At 36.2% G+C, this 24849-nt stretch overlaps 2 protein-coding genes and 1 long non-coding RNA gene across 7 annotated transcripts in view; 2 read left to right on the top strand and 1 right to left on the bottom strand.

Annotated features, from left to right (window-relative positions):
* The window catches only part of tecpr1a (tectonin beta-propeller repeat containing 1a), a 50228-nt gene extending 40584 nt beyond the window's left edge, over positions 1-9644 (top strand). For 4 of the 5 annotated variants that reach the window (XM_073918351.1, XM_021480289.2, XM_009306680.4 and 1 more), the window contains 3 exons: positions 3773-3879; positions 4000-4119; positions 7850-9644. In XM_073918351.1, coding sequence (XP_073774452.1) covers positions 3773-3879; positions 4000-4119; positions 7850-8008 — 386 coding nt within the window. In that variant the 3' untranslated portion in view covers positions 8009-9644. Of the gene's footprint in view, positions 1-3772; positions 3880-3999; positions 4171-7814 lie in introns of all 5 variants that reach the window. The other variant, XM_073918352.1, reaches the window with a different exon arrangement.
* A 3470-nt stretch (positions 9645-13114) lies between these two features.
* bhlha15 (basic helix-loop-helix family, member a15) lies at positions 13115-15161 on the bottom strand. The gene is made up of 2 exons (NM_001077652.1): positions 15056-15161; positions 13115-14068 (listed from the first exon to the last, which is right to left on the bottom strand). The coding sequence occupies exon 2, from the start codon at positions 14036-14038 to the stop codon at positions 13484-13486; it is 555 nt and encodes a 184-aa protein (NP_001071120.1). The 5' UTR covers positions 14039-14068; positions 15056-15161; the 3' UTR covers positions 13115-13483.
* A 4203-nt stretch (positions 15162-19364) lies between these two features.
* On the top strand, positions 19365-24625 carry LOC141376788 (uncharacterized). The gene is made up of 3 exons (XR_012387947.1): positions 19365-22619; positions 23242-23321; positions 24168-24625. It is a non-coding gene; the product is annotated as an uncharacterized lncRNA (long non-coding RNA).
* Positions 24626-24849: the final 224 nt, after the last annotated feature.

Raw genomic sequence — 24849 nt, 5'->3', positions numbered from 1 at the left:
TAATGTGAACAACACTTAACAAAAATGTAAATGTATTTATTACACCACCTTATTGGAAAAAACTGTATCAATTGCAGTGCTTCCAGCAGGTTTGAAATATTGAAACCATTTACCAACATCACATAAATAGTTAATTATATGTGACAAACAAAACATCATTTAAGTTTTAATAACAATTGTATTCATTATAACACTAATAAATCATGGTTTCTCTGTTTTTTAGACAATTGTTGTGCTATTAAATGTATAGTTACTAAACGAAGAAGAAAAACGAATGAACAGTGCTTCTACATGATTCATTCATGAAAGGAACAGCCAGAAAGAGGAAAGTACCTATAACTGTCAGTATGTTTGTGTGCTTTTTTAATCCATTTTCTTTTTTCTAATTTGCAGTTAAGTGAAAAAAATAAATACATGAAAATGCAAATCAAAAATATTTTCCCTACCAGCAAATTTTAATCCGACACCATATATAAAAGCTAACACTAACCCGCTACAACTTCATCACCAATGACTAAATCTCTAAAAGACAGAGGAAAACATCAGTCATCTGTAGCTCTGACTTGGACATGAGGGATATAAATTACTGAAAAACAGCTGCAGGTGAAGTATATTGATTGCAAGTGCCCAGTGATCATATCTATGTTTTGTTCTGTTGATATGTAATCCAAATATTCGAAGCTTGAAACAGATGGAAATATGACTGGATTATGTTGCTTTTACGGCCCCTCACACAGCTTGAGTTTTAACCTTAGTTTTTAGGTTTTGTAAAGAGAAAAAAGTTCACCACTCCATCCAAAATTTTAGGATACCAGGTATCAGATTTGCACAATCCATATGCACAGCGATTTGGCTTGTTTCCCTCGTTCGAAAGCTTAACAGACCTCCCCTAAGCCACGATTGGTGTGTGATGGTTTTCGGGTGTGGCTTAGCGAAGGGTCATTTGTGTTTACAGCGGATAAAGAAAATGTATTATGAGAATCAATCAAAATTAAAAGAAAAAATAGTTTTGCATCACTGTTTTCATTAGGTATCCACCAATACCATTTTTTTTTGGATCCGATCCTGATACCAAAATTCTGAGAATAGACTGATACAGATCCGATCCCGATACTGTGCCTTTATTTAAAAATATATATATCTGTATATGACAGAAAGCACAATCTAACTAAAAACATGATGCTTTTATTAAATAAACCCACTTAATGCAAAACTAAATGTATTTCTCCACTAATTATTTATATTAACATGAACAAATAATCTTGAAGAGTTTTTCTTGTTGTCATAAACAAACGTGGCACGCAGCTTGAATTGTGAATGAATGGAGAATGATTGGCTGGTGGGGTGGCGGGAAGCGCTGAAGTGAACATGAATTTAACCACATAAATATTTATCTGTGCTTCACATTAAACTATAGAATGGATATAATAGGCCTACATGACAACTGTCTAGTGCCATTTCAGTGACTGACAATTTGTAGGAGGGCCGTTTTAACATTCAAGCACAAGAAAAAAAGTGAAAACCTGACATAATTGATGCGTCTTCGGACAACAGACAAGACATTTATATTTCAAGCATTACCTGTCACCACTGAGAATACAAATCAGCACGTTTATCATGTCATACATCAGCTGCTTAAATATATCTGTGGTTGTGTGTGTGGCCGAGTGTTAGACACATACTCAGTTATTCTTCCTCAGAGTATTTGCAGTCTAAATTCTAGCTTTTTGTTTCTTATTGTACATATTGAAGGGGTAGTTTAAATTGCTGTGAAAATACTACAAATAATTGACATAATAATTATTATTCTGTCTCAATTGCATTGTCCCAGTAGCATAAGAACAGCAGAAAGAAGTTTGGGTAGCTTAAGTGACTTTAATGGCAATTATTCTTCTCAATATCTTTCTTATTTTGTAAAACTATAACAAAGAGGGAAAACGTATGCAAATATTCACATTTACTTTTGTAAAATTGCGCTGCCAGTTAAATTTAACTTATGTACATAGTTTTTATGCAAATTTTAATAAGCATGAGGAAAATCTATTAAATGACACCTTTTGAATTGAATATTAGCAAACTAGTCATATTTGTTACACCACCAGCATAATGTGTAAGCCATGAAGAAGTGTTTGTACAACAAAATTCAAGTGGTATTAAACCAATGAGAATTAAACGACCCTTGCATATTAGAGCTTTAGTAAAAAATAGAGCACTTTCAGACATATATTTCAACGTTTAAATCAGCCACTGAAATAAAACTCTTGTGTGTTACTGTCTGATCGCACATTGAGAGAAAATGAAAGTAAAACTAATCTGAATGCAGTTCTTTAAATGTACCAGCTGGCCGATACCCGATACAGCAAAAATATGCGGTATCGAACTGATATCTGATCCAAGTATCGTGATCGATGCATACCTAGTTTTCATTACTACCTGTTTGTAAAACGTTTGAATGTTTACAATTTTGTTAGATATTCATATAATTGCGAGTCTAAATACTGTATAAAATGTTATGGCTTATAATATTTAAATATGAATAATGTTATGTATTTTTTATATATTTATAATTTATCACTTTAAATTATAATATAAAATAATTGACCATTTTTAGTATTTTAGCACTGCATTTAAGTATTTTACTTTTCGCTCTAGGTGTGTGTTCACTGCTATGTGTGCACTTGGATGAGTTTAATGCAGAGGACAAATGCTATGGGTATGGGTCACCATACTCGACCATGTCACGACTTTCACTCACATTTACTTCACTTTATTTAAATTTACATGTTTTTTTTACTATGCATTTTTTTTGCACATAAAAAATAAAAATAATAAATCAAAAAAATGTTTTTACCTAATAAGTGATTATTTTCCACTGTAAAGCTTTATTTAAAGAAACACCCCACTTATCTTTTAGACATAGGCTCCTCTACAAATCCTCTAGAGTTAAAAAAAAATTGAATTTACAACTTTTTTTTAATTCATCCAGTGGGTCTGACAGAAGCACCTTTAGCATAGCTTAGCATAAATCATTGAATCGGATTAGACCATTAGCATCTAGCTCAAAAATGACTAAAGGGTTTTGATCATTATCTTATTTAAAGCTTGATTCTTCTGTAGTTACACCATGTAGTAAGACCGACAGAGAAAAAAGGAATGTTATTGTCCAGGACAGGGATGTCCAAACTCTGTCCTGGAGGGCTGGTGTCCTACATATTTTAGTTCTAACCCCAATTAAACACACCTGAACCAGCTCAAGTTCTTGCTAGGTATACTAGCAACTTCCAGGAATGTGTGTTGAAAGAAGTTGCAGGACACCAGCCCTCCAGGACCGAGTTTAGACCCCCCTGGTCTAGGACAATATAACTAAGCTAAATGTGCTCCAATTTGGCTAATCTCCGGGGTCTGGAGGGATTCAATAATGGTGAATTTTAACAGTTTAACTGTCTTTTTTTAAAGGGTTTGGAGTTTTTTTTTTTTTTTTTTAAATGATAGTTCATCCAGAAAGGAAAAAAATGTCATCAATTACTCACACTCAAGAGATTTCAAACTTTTATGAGTGTCTTTAAACCTTGTGTAACTCTGTTTCCAACATTGTTTAAGATAGTCAAAGATGTTTAGAAAAAGTAGAAGTACAGTAGTTGCTGACAGAATTTTCATTTTTTGGGTTCACAGTCTCAAGACATTCATACATATAAAAAATGGACGAATATTATTTGAACATCAATGCAAAACTAATAATCGTGTGTTTGTGTGTGTGGTGTTGTATGAACAGGTAATCTGTGGTACAGACATGGTGTGATGCCCAGTTACCCTCAGGGCTCATCATGGGAACACATCTCCAATAATGTGCGCAAGGTGTCTGTGGGACCTCTGGATCAGGTCTAGACCATTTCCCCTTCTAACTAGTTGTTACAGCCAATAGGTTTGCTGCGATGCTAAATGACTGTGTGTGTATGCGTGCACGTCTGTGTGTGTGTGTGTCTGTGTGTTTTTCTGAAGGTGTGGATTATTGCAGATAAGGTACAGGGCAGTCACAGTTTGAGCTGTGGCACTGTGTGTCGCCGGCTAGGGGTGCTGCCAATGGAGCCGAAAGGACACTCATGGGACTATGGCATTGGGGTGAGCACTGCTGATGTCATATTGAAGTCCAAAGTATGTTTCAGTATTAATGTGTAAAATAGGGTATGCATATAGTGTGTGTGATTATTCTGAATATTCTAACCACACACTATACAGTATGACCATTACACAAATGTGCCCTGAATTGTTAGTTTGAATTAGTTTGTTCAGAACATGGTTTACAGTGTGCATGTTTACAAGATAAAACATAAAACATTTCATCCTGATTTAGTCAATAATTTGCACAAATACAGGATTTTGGAGGCAGGTTTTAATCAGTAAGGTTAGTGACATCAGCATAACTAGTCTATAGTGGAGAAAATTATGTAAAAACAATTAAATTTTATTAGATTGTTGTTTTTTTTTTCCTGAAAAAAATTCTTTGTCATTTAAAGTGCCCCAATTATGGATTATAAAAGTTCATGTTTTGGTTTTGGGGGTCTCTATCGACAGGCTAATATGTACGCAAGTTCAAAAACACTTTTAGTGTCTTATCATTTGCATTTATTTTTTATCTAATTACCCCAACAATTCCCATAAGATTTGTTCAGCGATTGGGTTTTCCAAACTCCTACTTTACGTTATGTGAATCCTATGTTATAGGGTAAGTTGCTTTAGCAGTCATCAATAAAATAAAAGTAACAAAACAAGAGGTTGTGTCTATACTGTGGTATTTTTTTTATAAATATATATATATATATATATATATATATATATATATATATATATATATATATATATATATATATATATATATATATATATATATTGTAAAGGTGCAGTAAGTAAGTATTTGAATCTTTTAAAGCATAAAATAGCAGATATGTAAGAAGTGTGCTAAGTGAACATTCTTCTCTATCTGAAAAACAATGCTGTAGTCTGATGTTCTGCTTTGAAAATGTGTTTTCCTTACCGGAACACTTTTTGTTTTAGTAATTTAACCTGCTCACTGCAACTTTAGCTAATTATATTTCAGAACCCCAGATTGCCTTGTTGGAAAACCCCGTTTTTCATTTATTCATTCATTCAGAAAGGCTCTTAAAGCATGCGTCCGCGATCGAAATGCAACCTCCGGTGGACAGTAGCACACTCCGAAATGACAAGCAGATTCAGAGTTCCACATGAGGTTATTAATTAGCAAATAATATAAATATTATGAATGTAAACATTAGGTGAGCAGGTTACATTGTAACCGCATGTCCTAACAACACGCTTCATGACGAGATACACAATGAGTAATTTGCCTGTTTGCACCAAACAAACCTTGACAGAAATTTATATACAGCCCTTCAGAAGCACAAAAATGCACATACTCACAAAATGGTAAGGTTTATAATCTAAATAACACATATTAAAACTCTTTAACATTATTAAATGTACATGCTGAATCACTCATATGTGTTGGTTTTGAGTCACAGTTCTGAGGTGAACTATCTGCTGCAGCTTTCAGTATATGGCAATAAATATAATGTAAAATGGCATCTAAACTCACATTGCTATCATTTAACACTGAATAAAGCACATGAGGTGTAGCTGAGGTGATCATTGTCAGTTTTCTGTTGTTCACCTGTGAAAAATAGAAGCCGTTTCTAATATTATTTTAATTTTTAGCTGTATATAATATTATATATTATTTTGAGGTGTTGGTTAGGACAAAAACTCCCTTTAATATGAAAAATATATCTCTATCGGGTGCCGTTGCTTTAATTTAGAACACGATTTAAATCACTTGCTCCTGTCCTCAATCTGGCAACCTGCACTTGTGTTTGTTTTGATCCAGAAGTGCAATACCTAGTTCAACCACAGGGTGTCAAATTTACATACTGCACCTTTAACCATTTATTCCTCACAGCCTAATTTTTAAACAGTAAAATCGATTTTCACTTTCATTGCAGAGCATCTTCACATAATAATGCAATCAGTGTTTGAAGAAGGGGGGTTCCAGTTTTTCCAAATCTGCATGCACAAGAAGTGGGTGGACAATTTTATTCGGCTAAAGATTCAATTGAAAGATGATTCATTTTAATGGCTATTTCTTTTTGAGAGTCAATAACTTTATACTATTGATGGGTCATTATCGGCGTTAATGTACTGCTTTAACGTGAGACTCTTATCGCATGATAAAAAATATCGCTCTTAATCTATTCTCAAAGTTGGGTTGGGAGCTGGGGATATTTTAGCACGGATGTATTCCTGACCGGTGAGCCATCTGACAAAAAAGTGCCCTTCTAAATCAAATCAGCAGGATGCCTGACTTTAATTGCAGTTCGGCAGTTTCACATTAACTCATGAACATTTAATTCATGCCTTCATAACAAACTGGGGTATTAGACGCAAATAAAGAGAAAAGACTAGTGAGAGTATTATGGAATTTAATAACGCACACCAAATAGAATTAAAAAAAAGTTCCGCATTTTGTGGTGTGTGTGTGTTTGTTTATGTGTGTGTGTGTGTGTGTGTGTGTGTGTGTGTGTGTGTGTGTGTGTGTGTGTGTGTGTGTGTGTGTGTTCATGTTAATTTATTTTCATCACCAATTATCGTAGTAGAACAGTTTCTCAAGCAGTTTCTGATGCATTTGGAAACAGGAGATAAGCCCCTGGTCTATTGCGCTAACTGGCTTGAGAAACCCAATTTCAAAGACTTACTATTTGGGTAGCACACATATTCTGAATGCCTTTGGCAGAATTTAAATGAACCATTTTAATCTAGATTAATTTCGAGATTATTTCCAAGATTAATCTAGATTTAAAAGATTATTTTATGCCCACCTATACTTTATAGACAGTGAACTTTAAAATGTAAACTTCTGCTGGATGTGTTCATTCACACAGAACTGTATCAAACACTGCACGAAAGGTCATTTTCTAAAATCCATAACGGGGCACTTTAAAATTTAAAACAGTTTTACATGTGGGGATGCCATGCTAGTTCAAACAGTGCTGTACAAAACAACCAAGTCTCTTATACCAAAAAGGTGTATTTTGTGTAAAATCTAAATTTGAGTACATTACCCTGCGGGCACACAACATCAAAATGGCGTTTTATTGACGTTGTACCCCAACAGACGCCAACATTGTGAGGATGTTGAATTTTGTTTGGAAATCAAAATCGGGTTGACGTTAGATCCCAACATTAGGCTGACGTCAATGCCCAACGTCAATGCACAATGTGCCCTACCTAAAATTAACCGAATATCAATATGTAATCATGTTATACTTTGACATTGTGTGGGTGTTACCACTATGACATCTATCAGACGTTGGATTTTGGCCACTTTCCAACACAACTTAAAATCAACCAAATATCAACTTAATTTGATGTCATTATTGGACATTAAAATAACGTTGTCCTTAGACGCTGGCTAGAAATTAAATTTTGGTTAGCTGACGTCATGACCTAAACCTAACGTCTTATAATGTTGTGTGCCTTCTGGGTATTTATATGGGGCCATTTGGGATGCCATGGTACAGCACAACATTAAATAATTTTAGGAACAGCTTGTCAATTTGTGGCAATGTTTATTCATTTATTTGTCTATTTTGTCATGTCTATTCTCAAGTCTGCAGAGATTTTGCAGACTCTGGATGAAGATCTGATTATCACACCACACCACACACTACACAAGCAAAACATTGTTCATTATTGTTGTGTTCTCTTTCATTTTGAAAATCTTACCAGACTTAAAAATCATTCAGTGTGTTCCCAGCCTAAAATCATCTGTTTGTTTCAGGGTGGATGGGATCACATAACGGTCCGAGGAAATGCCATGGAGGCTCCTCGCATCATGATGCCATCCATGACCAACAGTGGCAGCAACCAAACAGCAGCACGCAGTCCACTGCTAACCAGGAACCAGCCAGAGCCCAACGGAAACCCAGTGGGTTGTTGAGCTCTTCATGCTAACCCTCTCTCTACTGTAGACATCAATTGTTTTCTGTAGCACTTCTCACGTAAAAGGCAGATCTCTTACTCCCATTCGGAAAAGGGTTGGATTCAAGCTCCTGTAGAGGACAGTTTAGGTGAATTGAGCTTGAAAGATGTTTTCTTGCTTTGAGGGCTCTCATAGATAACTTGTTCTACTTTTTAAACACTCACATAATGTTTCTTTTTACATTGGTTAGTTAGAGGATCTTAATTTAGCGTTTATTTATTGGTCTGTGGTCAAGTAACACATTTGCAGTTTCGATTCTTTATTTGAATCCAGGGGCATTAAATACAAAAAACAAACATCACAGTGTAAGCTACTGAAGACACTCTACAAGCATTTTATATTAAACATCACACACACACACACACAACAGATTTAAACAAACACCTGCTTATGGGATTTCACAGGTCGGCTGCAGTGGCATCAGCGTAAAAGAGTTTGTAATACTTTCAGCATCTGCTTGTATCTGGTTATCGGTAGTTATTCTAGTTGAAGGCTGAGACAGCACAGTGATACTGTACAAACGCACTACACGTCCAACTTTTTGGGTGAGTAAGATTTTAATATTTTTCCCAGTGATGGGTTGCAGCTGGAAGGGCATCCGCTGTGTAAAACATATCCTGGATAAGTTGGTGGTTCATTCCGCTGTGACAACCCCAGATTAATAAAGTGACTAAGCCAAAAAGAAAATGAATGAATGAAGATTTTAATATTAATTTTATTCAATAAGGGTGCATCAAATTGGCCGAAAAGTTGACAGTAAGGAGTTTTAAAATACTAAATTATATTTATTTTAAATTAATTCTTGGGACTTTTAATTAATCAAGATTCTTAGAGCGTAAAAAGCATCAAATCAGCATATAAAAATGATTTCTGATGGATCATGTGACACTAAAAACTATTAACAACTGCTTAGAAATAAATATATTAAAAGAAAGTATCAAAAAAGAAGTATTTCACAATATTACATATTTTCACTGTATTTTGGCTTTGTTGGTGAGCATCAAAATCTTCTTTAAACGCTTCCTTCAAGACTCAAATTAAGAATTTAAAAAAGAAATATTAATAATCTTACCAACCCCAAAGTTTTGAATGGTAGTGTAACTTAACTTAAAGAGCTGTTGTGGAGGAAAGAGTGCAATATTTAGGTTGCATTTGACAATGTGAAGACAATGTTGCGAAACAACATTTCTCAGGATATCAACATATTTCATCGATACATAGATATACAAGTGATATAATTCCATTTAAAGGCAGCACAAATTTCAAAAAGTAACAGTATTTCTACTAAATCTTTTTATCAGGGGGAATAATTTTATTCTGCTAAGTTATGTTGTACATGTGGATGTATAAATTTGGATTATTTAAGAGTAATTATGGTCCTAATGTGATGGGCATTATTTAAGGTCGCTTCTGTACATATAAAGACATGATATGCAGCCATGAGAGAAACTACTGGAAAGACAAAAGGAAAATATAGTTTTAAATTATTTAATGTAGACAAATAACTACAGTGGAGTCAGTGTGTTTACAGTAAACTCCTCTCAGTGTCATGTGTGCATGGTTTGTGTCCTCAATAAATATGAAATCTGATTCACATGTTTGCATTTTAATATGAATAACTCATAATATGACTAACACATATTAATATGATAGTTCATCCTAAAGTTAAATGTATATTATTATATTAAAAGGACATTGTCCATACTCTAGAATAAAAGTAAATGGGGTCTGAACCCCATTAATTTTTACTACATGGACAAAGCATCTTCTTTCAAAGAGCTGCGTTTTTAATAGAATGAGGGTCTTTATATAATGAACTTGTTGTTTTTAACCCCTTTGACTTTCACTATATGAACAAAACCTGTTGTTTTGTGGTATTTTATGGTGTGTTACATTAAGGCTCTGCATATCCTCTTCATAATCCAAAGAGTTTTATTAGATAAGAGTTTGTATTTTTAGTATGAGATACTTGAGATATTTCCCAGTGCTGGGTTGCGGCTGAAAGGGCATCCACTGCGTTAAACATGTGCTGGACAAGTTGGCGGTTCATTCCGCTGTGGCAACCTCAGAATAATAAAGCCAAAAATAAATTAATGAATGAATACTTAAGATATTTCACCCAAATATTGTTAATGATATTAATTTATCTTTCTTACATCACTCCAAACTTGAAAAGTTTTTATGTCCATGCAGTGTGTTTTGCTCCACTGACATTTTGCTTTATGGACAAAGGATGTATTTGTGATGTGTGGGTGAAATACATGAAAGACTGGCAGATTGTGTCCCGTAATAATATAAAAAGTTACTTGCCATCTGGCTAGCACTGATGATGTTGAATAACATCCACATGGCACATATTCTGTACATAAACAAGCCTATTAATGGACCAACTTGAGCTTGTAAACACATTAACAGGTTTTTAAAATGGATCTTTTTGTTGTCTTAAAGCAAAGATCTCAAACTCAATTCCTGGAGGGACACAGCTCTGCACAGTTTTGCTCCAATTGTAATCTAACACAGCTGATCCAAGTAATCAAGGTGTTCAAGACTAACAGACACTACTAGATTAGCTGTGTTTGATTAGGGTTGGAGCAAAATTGTGCAGAGCTGCGGCGCTCAAGGAATTGAGTTTGAGACCCATGTCTTAAAGGGTTAGTTAAATACACAATGAAAACTGTCATATTTTCATCATCACTTGTCATCCCCTTCCAAACCCATGAGGTTTTATTTAATCTTTGGAACACGAATTAAGATATTTATGATTAAACTTGAGAGATTTCTGTCCCATTTAAATAGTCTGTTCACACAAAATTGCTCAATATCATGAACATAAACAAAAGCCCCAAATATACCTGGTGTTCAAGAACAAACCTCATTAGTTTTTGCACATTTGCACATACTTAAGCTTCTGTGGCCAGATTTGATTGCTTGCTTTTATCAGTGTTTAAATTTAATAAAAACATATATAAGTATGTTTGTAATATTTAGCAAAAGGCTTCCACCACTCAATTTGAATGAAAAAAGTTATTAAATGCTTTTGAAAAGTTCTAAAGTTCATTCAAAATATATACTTTAGTTCTGTTATTAAACTCTATGCATGCGCAGACTGATATTTTAATCAATCTGCTTCTAAGCACATCATGATCTATATGGCACAGGTAATTGTTTGCTGTCACATTAGCATAGGGCTAGGCGATATGGCAAAAATGCAATCTCGATAATTGTTTTCCATATTGAATGATAACGCCATATATTTCGATATAAGTTGTTAATACTTCCAGATATAAAAAAGTACCTCAACAATACCCGGCATAACATTTTTGGCCGATAAATTTTCGGTGGCTGAAAATGCAGTATGTCTCTAATATCAACAAACTTTTAAATTCCCATTGTTATTGACATAAATTTTATTGCGATTCGATATAATATCATTTATCAGCTTAATCCTATTGCCTAGGGGCAGCCAATTATTTTGCCCCTCAGCATTTATTTACATCTGCATAGTTTTTGCTAGTAATCTGCCAAACGTTTTAGATATTCTCCATCTGTGTGTAGATCTGCTATGGAGGTTTTATCTCAAGGCACTTTTCCACTGTGTGGTATGGTGCAGTTCTTTGTCTTTTCTACTGCATTCCATACCAAATCCCTGATACTTTTTTCAGTGCCTCCTTGGCCGAGTCGTATATACATTGCTCATCGCTGATTGGTTCAAGAAAATTATTACTACTATTGTTATTGGAGTTGCGTCACAAAAGACCAAAGCCACTATATTTAAATAGTCAGCAGCGGTGTGTTGTTGGTCCACACGACTACTACTATTTTTAAAGAGAGCTAAAATAGCAGCCTATGGTCAGTAGAAGAGGTCCAGACATTACTCTTGTTAGTAGCCAAGGAGTAGATCCTTTCTTTAGGAAGTCATGGCAGTAAAGGATCTATAACTATAATCCTACCCACTTTAAGGGCGAGTGTCCACCAAAGCATTTTTGTGCTGCAGAAACATGAGCTTAACATTTTCTGTTGTTGTTGTCAATGGAAGCACCATGTTTTTAAAAATGGCGGCAGCGTAGCAAGGTGCTGACTGTGTGTTTTACATTCAATGGTGAGTGTTCAGTGCTTTTTTTAAAATTTGGACAGCTGGAGAAAGCAGAGTGTTTTTACAACAGCATTCGCATTTATGTAGTACAAAAAACAATTCAGTGGACGTCTGTACTAAGCATTACAAAACTGCGACATAAACTTGTGGCTGATCTATCTTATTATAATGCATCGTTTGGGAAAAGAACAATGTGGTGACAAGTGTTTCCCAAAATCGTAGTTTCTCTGTCGCAGGTCCATCATTTTAACCACGTTAGTTATAACATAAAACGTCCATAATAATGCTAAACAGGGTAGCATAACAACTTCTTTAGAGAAAAAAAACATATTTGTTGTGCAAATTATATTGTTTTACATGCACACGCAAAAAAAAAAATATGATATTCGTTTTGGAAAAAACATGCACTCGATTTCCATATTAATTATAATATATGTAAACAACACATATAGGACCTATATATATGTTTCCTTTACAAATATTATTGACAATATTTTGATTATGATATAAAATCCCTATGCTAACACTTATTCTAATTTCATATATAAATCATAAAAACCGTTAATGGATGTAGGCCTAATTTACAGTAGGCTATTTATTAATAAATGAAGAAAAAATCCTACTTAATAATAATTATTTTTATTATTATTATTATTAAGTAGAATATTGTTTTATATATATATATATATATATATATATATATATATATATATATATATATATATATATATATATATATATATATATATTTGAAGTCTACTTTTACAATTTGACACTTAAACCCCTGCAGAAATAGGGGAATAACTGGGAATAGAACACAACCAGGAACTATGTTTCTAACTACAGCTCTAGAGGTGTACTTGCAAGTGTACAAGTTTGCGATGCAGTTTGCCAATGTTCGTTGGAACGACAGATTTGAGAAATGCCATATTAACAAACTATGTTTGTAACGATGCAACTTGCGACCTTAGTTGGCTAACGATGGTTTTCAGAATTGCACCCCTGTGCTGTACATTACCATAATGCATAGCGAAAAACAGTGGCAGCATGTATGTGAATATACTGGCAGGAGCAAGTTTGCACTAATGATCAAATTAGCAGCAGTGTAGCAGTTCTACTCCACTAAGACCAAACACATCACCATTGCCATATTGATTATAATGCTAATCTTGTGTTCCAAAGATCAACAAATTTGGTTTGGAATGACATGAGCGTAAGTAAGTGATGACAGAGCATTCAACTCACCCTTTAAGAGCTGATATTCATCATCATTATCATCATCATACACATATTTACATTTCTCCTTGAGCGCTCACTGAGTCTGTAGTGTGCAGTGTGTGTTAGCTGTCCTGGCTGAAGCTGTGAATGTGGTTCAGGTAGTTGGACAGATCCTCCTCTCCCTCTTCCCGTAGATGCTGCTGATAGCACTGCAGCAGCCGCGAGGCGTTAGCCTCCATCTGACTCTCAGCGTCAGGCAGGCAGCCATTAGACATGCCCAGGATGATGGTGGTTAAGGCCTTAATGTAATTCTTGGCCAATGTGAGAGTCTCGATCTTGGAAAGTTTCTTTTCTGTTTTGACGTGAGGAATGGCCTCTCGCAGGGCCTGAAAGGCATTGTTGAGTTTGTGCATCCTCTGTCTTTCTCTTTCATTACTCTCTAGCCTGCGGACGTTGCGTTCTTTAGTGTTGCCATGCTGCCGCCTTCGTCGTGCGCCCACACGGGTACGGCTGTGCCCCTCGCCTCTCAGTGTTCTCCATGACCCACCCAGCCTGACGGACGCCTCTGAGCCCTCCTGCTCGCTGGAACCTGGCTCTGTTTCCAGCGTAAAGTCTGGGTCGTCCTGCTCTGCCCAAGACTGTCTGCCCCGCTTTGACCCCTTTCCTTTGGACTTCATACTTGACTCACCCACACCCTGGTGTAGGCCCTAAAATGATAACGTTGACATTTGATTGAAGGAAAAATAATGTTTATCTCTGTAAAAGGAGCAACATTTTACAACAAGGTCTCATTTGTACTGCATTTATACATTTTTTTAATGTTTAATTTTTAATTAATATTAGCTTAGCTGTGCTATATTTAACATATACTTTAAGCTTTACAAATACAGTTTTTAATAATGTATTAGTAAAGGTTGAAGTCACAAATTTTAAAAAAATCTACCGTAGGTAACTAAAGTTTATAAACATTACCATAAATATTTATTAAAGATACTTAAGAAGAATCCTGCGTAATTACTTGATAAATAACATATTCATATTTAAATGAACAAATGAAGAATTCAGATGCAAAAACCTCTAAAATGTTCTCCGAAAATGAGAACTTTACTCAGCCTCCTGTTTATATTTAGTTATTTCACTTGAAAGGCAATGAAAATAACTTATCCGTCCCTATAAATTTAAATTACTGAGACAACACACAAGAGTTAGAGAAAAATGCTAATATTAGAAGAAAATATCAAATGGCTTTTAGAGGTTTTTGCGCCTGAACTCTTCAAATTAACATTACAGATGCATCACACAAAATTTTTATTGTTTGATGGAGAAAATGATATGCTTTTTCATGAATTATAAGTGGATATTTTATTAAGTGGAAATAAATTAAGCATCCTGTAGCCACTTACTGACTAACTTGTTAGACTACAAGAGATATTTACTGATAATGTGTAATTAGCCTAATGTGTAGGCTAGCCTAAGATAAGCCATAATTGCTCGGTTTATTATCATCTCAATCATCATACAGAAATTCTAAAACTCAAAATTTATATACTGTAAACTAATAACGATATTGAACATTAAACCACAAACAAGAATTATTACACCCGTAAAATATACAGTGCCACAGCACGTTGTCGCTGCTGTATCACAGGCTGTCAGTCACTGCTTTCAGTAGAAAAAAAAAAGTTTAGTCTTACCTAGAAATGAATGTCCACCAAGGTGATGTGTGCGCGATAAGAGCCTTGCGAAGAGCGATAATAAGTTGTTAAGCGCTGTTGCCGTCCTGACAGCCGCGGTCAGAATGAAATGATAACGGTCACGCGCTCTACCTGTTGCTGCTAGATGTCCACGTAGCGCTTTTGTGGCCAATCAAAGGAGGGATCCGCTTTGCCTCGAGTCACTCATGAGCTGGCAGAAGCGTCGGAAATAGCGATCTGAAACTTTCTGCACGCTTTCAGATGATGATAATAGGGGGGCTGTGATACTGATGTTGGTGTTGCTGCTGCAGGTGGTGTAGGCAGATAAAACTCTAGTTTATGCTTGGTATGCTTTATTTGAAAAGTGGACGAAGTTATGTGGTGCATTTACATTAACGTTAGGCACTTGCCGTTTGTTTACACGATTACGTTCAATGGGTTTATTTTTAAGAGAGAGAGAGAGAGAGAGAGAGAGACATGGTGTGGGTTTCCTGCAGAGATGACAGAATTGATACTAACTCCACGGCACTTTATCAAGTCAGAACGCTGTGTAGTATTTGCATAGAGCTTTGCTTTTCAAATGAGCCTTGCATAAATATAATTTAAATACTTTTAAGATCTTTACGGTTATGTCTTATTGAGATATATAATGCATTGGAGGTTATTGTTGGAGATTATTAGTTTGTAATTGTTGCATTTCTCATTATTTAAGCAATAACGAAATGTTGCAACATTTCTGGTTTACTGTTACGTTATGCATTTATCATTTATAGAAATTGGATATAAAGAACGAGTCGCCTTTTTAAAGGGTTCATGCAAATTATTGCAGATGTAGTGTTTTTTGTCTAGAGAAAAGGTTTTAAAGCATGAAAGAAACTGATTATTAAAAACTACATTTGCACATGCACTAAACTTTATGTTTTTATATACACTCACCGGCCACTTTATTAGGTACACATTACTAGTACCAGAATGGACCCCCTTTTGTCGTCAGAACTGCCTTTAATCTTCGTGGCTTAGATTCAACAAGGTACTGGAAATATTCCTCAGAGATTTTAGTCCATTTTGACATGATAACATTAAGCAGTTGCTGTAGATTTGTCGGCTGCACATCTATGATGCGAATCTCCCATTCCACCACACCCCAAAGATGCTCTATTGGATTGAGTTCTGGTGACTGTGGAGGCCATTTGTGTTCAGTGAACTCATTGTCATGTTCAAGAAACCAGTCTGAGATGATTGGCGCTTTATGACATGGTGCATTATCCTGCTGGACGTAGCCATCAGAAGATGGGTACACTGTGGTCTAGGGATGGATATGGTCAGCAACAATACTCAGGTTGGCTGTGGCGTTGACATCATGCTCCATTGGTACTAATAAGTGTGTCAAGAAAATATTCCCCACACCATTACACCACCAGCAGCCTAAACCGTTAATACAAGGCAGGATGGATCCATGCTTTCATATTGTTCATGCCAAATTCTGACCCTACTATCCAAATGTCGCAACAGAAATCGAGACTCATCAGACCAAGCAAAGTTTTTCCAATCTATTGTCCAGTTTTGGTGAGCCTGTGCGAATTGTAGCCTCAGTTTCCTATTCTTATCTGACAGGAGTGGCACCCAGCATGGTCTTCTGCTGCTGTTGCTCATTTGCCACAAGGTTGGACGTGTTGTGCATTCAGTGATGCTCTTCTGCATACCTCAGTTGTAACGAGTGGTTATTTGAGTTACTGTTGTCTTTCTATCAGCTCGAACCAGTCTGGCCATTCTCCTTTGACCTCTGGTGTCAAAAAGGCATTTGTGCCCACACAACTGCTGCTCACTGGATATTTATTCTTTTTCTGGCTCTTCTGTGTAAACCATAGAGATGGTTGTGCGTGAAAATCCCAGTAGATCAGCGGTTTCTAAAATACTCAGACAAGCCTATCTGGCACCAAAAGTCACTTAAATCTTCTTTCTTCCCCAATCTGACGCTCAGTTTGAACTGCAGTAGATCGTCTTGACCATGTCAACATGCCTGAATGGATTGAGGTGCTGCCATGTGTTTGGCTGATTAGAAATTTGCGTTAACAAGCAGTTGGACAAGTGTACCTAATAAAGTTGCCGTGAGTGTACATTGCAGCATCCAGGACAAGCACAAGTAGCATTTTGAACAGTTAAAAACTACAGCCTCTCTGTTCAAAACAAAAAAGATCATCTCAGGTTTGAGTTCACTTCAAAATAACATTAATGTTTCACAAAGAGCCATATTAACTATTTTGTGTGTTTCTTTTTGCTCTAAATGTGCTGATAATCATCGACTTTGCTATCTTTTAAGATTAAAAAGCTTCATAGTGTTCTATTGAAGTAATAAAAGTCCCTGAATCATCTTGCATACGTGAATAAGCAGAAAATATTAATTTATACTATTAATTCAATATTAACATTATAATATTAATTCAAATGTCCATTTAAACCCGCTATCTAAAGAACAAAATATTAGCAAATGAAGAATCTTTTGTTGAACAATTTGAGCATTTCCTACAGTATTAGGCTTTTAACCCTTCCATTTGCAACCTTTATTTGTAGAGCAAGCGTGGTTGTGTGCCGAGAACCACCCTTTTCATAAACTGTGGTATCAGACAGATCAAACACAGACTTGTTTGTTTTGTACCTAAGTACAGTGAACCTGTTCTAAGTGCTTCAGCATTAACGCCAGTTCCTTCTCAGGCTTGTTTGTAACTTGTTTGTGTTTTGTTAAGTTTGTGGAGTAGAAAAGAATGAATGTGCACATACAATCTTTTACATAGGATTAAGATGCTCTAAATCAGTTACAAGCGGTGTGGCACTAACAGGACCAACTCATATAGGACTCTGGGAACAAGTCCATTTGACAGCTGTTGAAGTCACAGCGGCTATCAGCTCCAATGTTCCTCCCCCACTTCGCTGATGGCCTTGGCAGAGCAGCGTTTGGACACAGGCTTCGGTCAAGTGTGCAAGGGCTCAGTGCTGAGACTATGGAAACAGTTTCTATCCCAACCATCAGTTGATTTAGTGTGGAACCTCCGGTATACACCACTTACCCTGATAACAATCTGCCTGTAAGCAAAATGCTGCATCCAGAGACTTTCTCATACAAAAAGAGAGCCCACAAACAGGCATAAAGACTCTCAATTGTAACTAGCGAACATTCATTCATTCATACATACATGCAAATCAACCTTATTTGCTTCAGTAGTAGCCTACTTTATCAGTACTTGGTTGTACTGATAGCTTGCCACTTTTTAGTTGACAACTGCTGAACATTGTGCCACATTTCAAGATAACTTGTTGATTTGCATACTCCGAGTTATCTTAAGTCCTGCTCGTATTTCCCTCGAGTAAATAAGTCACTCATTAGGAACCCCATGCTAAGTGCGACATTCCAGCTCATGAGATGTAAATGACAAATGAAAACACTGTCAGAAGTCTAATTGGGTGTTGGACAAATTACATGAGAAATGGATGTGATAATGGAACATGTACATCAAGTATTTTGATTAGTAAACAAATATGAAGTTTCATGGCTCAATTAAGGCCCAAAGCGCACAGCTGGTGCCTTCAAGGCTACATGTAAAAATAGCTGTTTAAACAGTTTTTTCTTCTGCTGCTGCTAATGCTCTGGACGCCTGATGTTTCTTTTCACAGAACATTGTTTAGATGAAGCAAAATAAAAATAGTTTCATTAAATAAATGTTCTTTTAATTATGCTTAATGAATATTTTGTCATATTTAGAACTTTTTCTAGTATTTTTGCCTCAGTCAATGAAGACTAGTAAACTGAAGACTGTAAAATATGCTTGGACATAATTCTTAAACTGATTATAATAATATATGTAATTATAATTACAATGATTGGTGTCATATAGGGGTAATGCAATGGGTAGCGCTGTTGCCTCACAGCAAGAAGGTCACTGGTTCGAGTCCCGGCTGGGTGAGTTGGCATTTCTGAGTTCGTATGTCCTCCCTGTGTTGGCGTGGGTTTCCTCTGAGTGCTCCCGTTTCCCCCACAGGCTAAAGACATACACTATAGGTCAAACTAATAAGCTAAAATGGCTGTAGTGTATGAGTATAAATGTAAGAGTGTATGGGTGTATCCCAGTACTGGGTTATGGCTGGAAAGGCATCCGCTGTGTAATAACCAAGAGGCAACCTCCCGCTCTCCTTCGTGAAGCTAATACGGAAGTAACTAAAACTGCAATTCATCAAAATTGAGCCTAAAGTTAAAATGGCCAACTTTACAGCAGATAAAAAGGTGTTTACAGCCTGGTACAAAAAAAAATTTTGTTCATATAGCTTATAGTACCCTTCATAACAACTGTGAGGGGCTGAACTTTTTATAACTCATTCGTTTTGTTTATATTAAGTTACATTAAGCTGGCATAAATAAGGTTGGCCCCACTTGAGTGACAGCTAGATCTCACTGGTTGCTTCACCTCAGCGGATTCCAGCTGATTAGCTGCTTAGCTCGACACATACACCATATTTTTCTTTTATTTGTTGTGGCTTTGCACAGTCAGTTGTTTTTTTTATTATTTTCTACAATTATCAGATAAAATGACACTTTATTGTGCTCACAAACCATTCAAGTGGCCTTCATTTCCCAGGTGAGTAAAATTATATACTTATATACTATCTCTATAAATGTATTTGTTTTACTTAAGATCATTTAGAATTTTCTTTAGAACTTGAATGCACTCCAGAATTTGACAGATTGATTAGCTGTAGGCTCTAGAACAGTCATCTGAAATATTGTCATACAGTGTTATGCTGCATTTCATCAATAGCCTTACATTCATTAACAAAGACTATATTTAAAGTGTTTGGAAGTAATTTATATTTTCTTCCTTTAAAAAAATGTCATTAGAACAATGCTTTAGTGGCTCAATGTATTACAAGTGTTTTTAAAAATCTAAACCTTTTATTGATAAAGTGTACAATTTCACACTTGTACACTTTTATTGATAGTGTACAAGTGTACCCTTCATGACAAATGTGAGAGGGGTGATTTTTTTTATAACCCATGCATTTTGTTTATATTAAGTGTGCATAATTAAGGGGTGGCCACTTGAGTGACAGTCTTGCTGGTCACCGTCTTGTCTGATTCCAGCTGATAAGCCGCTGAACTCATAATATATATATTGTATTTTTGTTTTGTTTTATGACAAATGTTTACATAGTCAAGTACCTTTTGGAATTATTTCTTACAATTATCAGATAAAATGGCATGCTGTGCAACTAATCGTGCTCACAAACCATTCAAGTGTGCTTCATTTCCCAGGTGAGTGAAATTCTTATATACTTATCATCTCTATACATTTTTTTGTTTTACTTAAGATAATTTATCATTTATATTTTTCTTCAGACCTGTAATGCACTCCAGAATCTGACATTGATTTGCTGTATGTTATAGAACAGTCATCTGAAACGTCATACAGTGTTATAACTGGATTATATAAATAGCCTTGTATTTACTAACACAAACTATATTTAAAGTATTTGGAAGTAATTTGCCTTTTCCTCCTGTAAAAACATCGTCAAACAATTTTCAGTGGCTCAACGTATTACAACAGTGTTTTTAAAAGATTAAACACTTCATTATTTAGTACACAACCAAGCACATGTCGTCAGAACAGAAACAAGTCACAGATAATGAATATTAAGCATTTCTCCTAAAGAAAATCCATCTAAGCAAAATGATAGCAGGCATCTGTAGCTCCGCTCATGCCCCGCCGCCGCCTCTTTGCCCTAGTTTGGTTACCTCTTTTCAGTGCAGTGGCACGCAAACAAAATGGTGATGGTTTGCCAAGCTCACTTGTATCTTCATTTGCATTCTTCAGAAACCTATGGGTGACGTCACGTATACTACGTCCATAACTTTTACAGTCTAGGATTCAGACCTGAATGGGGGACTACATGGGAAAAATAGGTTGCTGTTGAAAATGGTGTTAGTGAGGCCAGCAGGGGGGTACTCATTCTTCGGTCTGTGTGAGTCCTAATGCCCCAGTATAGTGAAGGGGACACTATACTGTCAGTAAGCGCTGTCTTTCAGATGAGACATTATGGCGAGGTCCTGACTCTCCGTGGTAATTAAAAATCCCATGAAACTTCTTGTAAAGAGTAGGAGTGTAACCCCAGTGTCGATGGCTTAATTTCCACCATCAGCCCTCATGCCGAGTTCACACTGCATGACTATCTAGGATAGCGTTTCGTCGCTGCTTTGTTTACACTGTAAGATAGATTGCAGACAGGGTTTCTAACTGAATGACTTTACAATAGAAAGAATTGCCAACAACTTTGTCTTGGTCTGCAAACTCAAACACACGTGAGAAGTGACATGGAAACAATGCAAGGTGACATAGTATATCTTATGTTACCTACATAACGAGAAAGAAGCCTTTAGTGGGGTAGAAAATGTACTTAGTTTGCTCATTTGGCCTTTTAAGGGAATTCATAATTTCTCTGAAACGTTTTTCTTTTTCGACCCAGTTGTGATATTGCTCAGATGACACATCAAACCGGTGGTTCTGACAAATTTTCACTAGTTTTCTTCCATTTCTTGGGTCCAAATAGACTGAAAATAAGCACTTTTTAATCTTTTCTCTCCTCCCGCTGGCCTGCAGATAGCCATACTAGTAGATGCTGCTCTCTCGTTGGCTGTAGGTAATAGCTGATGTTATTTTCAATCAGAACACGTTTTACATGGCATAATTTGAATCCCGACAGATCCAGATATTTAGCCTGCCAATCATCTCACGGGTGTCGGTGATTGAACTGCGTTTCTTTCAGATCGCATCTTTGATAGTTCACATGGTGTGATTGTTAATTTCATAAAAGAGCTCCGATTTGCCTGTGATTTCAGGCTTTTGCGATTTCTCAAAACCTGTTGGCGAGTTAAAATTGGGGCTAAAATCATGCAGTTTAACTTGGAATTACCCATCATGGCCACCCAATCATTCACATCTACTGTATTGGCTTCATCACTATCTTTACACTCCACCTATAGCTGATGTGAGATGAGTGCATTGGCGTCGCTGTCCTGTGTCTGCCATCACATCATCCAGGTGGATGCTGCACACTGGTGGTGGAGTGAACAGACCCCCCTCATGATTGGAAAATGCTTTGAGTGTATGGCCATACATGATAAATGTGCTATATAATATATACATTGCATTACATTTTTACATTACAATATACCCTTGCTCACATATGTGCTTTCAAAATTCATTTAGGAAATATTTGAAAAAGAAAACAATTTGTATGGCATCCACACTTATGTTTGTCTGTCTCTTTCTCCTCATCCTGAGGTTCACATAATCATTATTCTGACCTGTATCCAGAGCACATAGATTTAATGGTTTTAAATGAGTTGTGAGCCTAAGACTGATTCCTGCAAATACCCCAGCGACAGACGAGCCTGTGTTTTGATCCTGTCTGCTAGTCTGAACACCTGCCCGTTGAACTATGTGGACCTGGACCTTATCCTCAAGGTTCTCGTGCCTTTGACGTTTGCCCAGAGGAGAAGAGCCTGGTTTCCCCTAAGGTTTGTTCTTCAATTTCATCAATTGGTGAAGCTTTTTGTTTCTTGCCACTCTTGCTTCTGGCTTGTTTGGTTGGGGCTGGTGGAGCTGCTTTCTATTGAATTAGCCTTCAACAGTAATAGTTGATTCTAATGATCCGAAATTAAATTAAATTCTAAATTGATCCGAAATTAACCGAAATGAACTTTAATAGTGATATTTATGCTAAACTGGACTGAATCAGTTTAAATTTAACTAGAAATACACCAACAATTACCACTACTCTTCTGTCTGCCAGATTCAAGCTGAAATTTATATCCACTATTCTTCATCTATGTTAAAATCTAACATATCTATACTGTAATTTGCGCTTTCAAGAGTTCACACTTAGCTTATGATTGATAATAAAGCATGTTTGGCATGTTTTCCCATGAGAGAGCCCTGAGCTTAGAATATCCTCAAGCATGGGGCTGCCTCTTGTTTGAAGGGCGAGAGGGGAGTTTGAGCTCAGGTACTGCAGGTCTCGAGAACTCCCCTACTTGTTGTGGTTAATGAATTAGGAATTGCTATGAGAGATAGCTGACTAAGAGTTCGTCTATGATGCCACTTTGGATTAGTCAATTTACTTCTGTTGCATGTTTTTAGACAGTAGGAGGAAACCAGGGAAAACCCACGCAAGCACAGGGAGAACATACAGACTCTGCACAGAAACGCCAACAGGCCTGGTAAGGACTGAAAACAGTGACATTCTTGCTGTAAGGCAAAAGTGCTAACTACTGGGCTGCCGTGCCATCCTGTTTGGAAAATGGAGGAGGAGTAGGGGTGGAAGGGGGGGAATTCTTTAAATTAAAGATGGCGCATGATGCGTTAGCTGATGCGAGACCAACCTTTATCAATCACAAGCACATGATCCTCTCAAATTTATTTTGTAAATAAACCGCGCTTAGAAATGAAGATGAATTGAATGTGTTGAGCAGGTGATTCACACACAATTGAATGGGATACACATTTGAAGGCTAAGGTTTAGACTGTGCTAAAAATATAATAAATATTATTTTGTGACCTTTATAGTAATTTAAATGTGTGACTTATGAATGCAGTACAGATGTTATAAATCCACAATGTTCATCTTTGTCGTGATACAGCATCAGCTTCACAACATCATCGACAAATTCTCTCCTGTGGACTTGAGTATAATACCGTCTGTCAGATGCACATTTCAGAATATTGATGAGAGTTGTAGGTCACCCAGTTACTTTTTGGTTACTGTTTTATGAAACTGAATTTGAAGGTATTACTTAGCTCACATACAGGACTTTTACGTTTTTTACATGATGCTATGAATGCTGGAATATTTGGATGCAGGATGGGGTCACCAGTCACATTTATTTAATGGAAAGGAACAGCAGGAGCATTCACCTTGAATCTCTTACGTCATAATACTTTAAAATGACTTTTTAAAATACAGATTTTTTATAACTATTCTAGAATGACCTAACTTGCCACATCTAATACCATTATGTTAGTAATCCTCTTTTTTTTTTTTTTGCTTCCTTACATAATCCTGAAAGAACTCCAGTGCTTCGTTTTAGTGCTTCGGTGCTATGATAATCTGATCTGAAATGTGAGCAAATAGATGATATTTATCATGCATAATCCATTGATGTCATACTGCCACTTATGTCATCATCACACATGATCGGATTGGACAAAACAGCAGCCACGAACCAGTGCATTAAAGCCTGACTCACGCAGCATCATCAAAGCGGAAATAGGAGGACAGTCAGATTTTCCATGACCCAATAGCTGGTGAGATGAGACGGGCAAAAAGTACAACCTGTTCTGTCGTTTGGGCTTAAACAGATGCTAGAGAGATTCTGCACCCGCTCACATCCTCATAACGCAGGTACTCTGTAAAAAATGCAAGGTTCCACACAATTCCTTCATGTTGTCCCACAAATTGATAAAGCAAACTTAATTGTGTTAATAAATGTAAGTGGATTGAACATAAAAGATTTACGTAAACCCCAAAGAAACTCAAGAATTGTGTTGATTCAGCTCACTTAAATAATTAGTTTGAACAAGCAGCAGATCTCTAATTTTAAGTGTACAGAACACATCTGCATCAAAGTATATATAATTCTGGATCTTGCTGGTTTTAACTGTTCCATATAGTATAATGTACTTAAACTAATTTATTTGTTTATTTTAATGAAGTATGCATACAAGCATGGTATGTTATCTTCACCTTTT

This window comes from Danio rerio, chromosome 12 (genome assembly GCF_049306965.1).
Source record: "Danio rerio strain Tuebingen ecotype United States chromosome 12, GRCz12tu, whole genome shotgun sequence".
NCBI lineage: Eukaryota > Metazoa > Chordata > Actinopteri > Cypriniformes > Danionidae > Danio > Danio rerio.
Note: the sequence above shows the minus strand (reverse complement) of the source record. Positions and strands in the feature narration are given on the sequence as shown.

Excerpts from the sequence above, each read along its gene's own strand:
- bhlha15 (NM_001077652.1), bottom strand. The coding sequence starts at position 14,038 with ATGAAGTCCAAAGGAAAGGGGTCAAAGCGGGGCAGACAGTCTTGGGCA.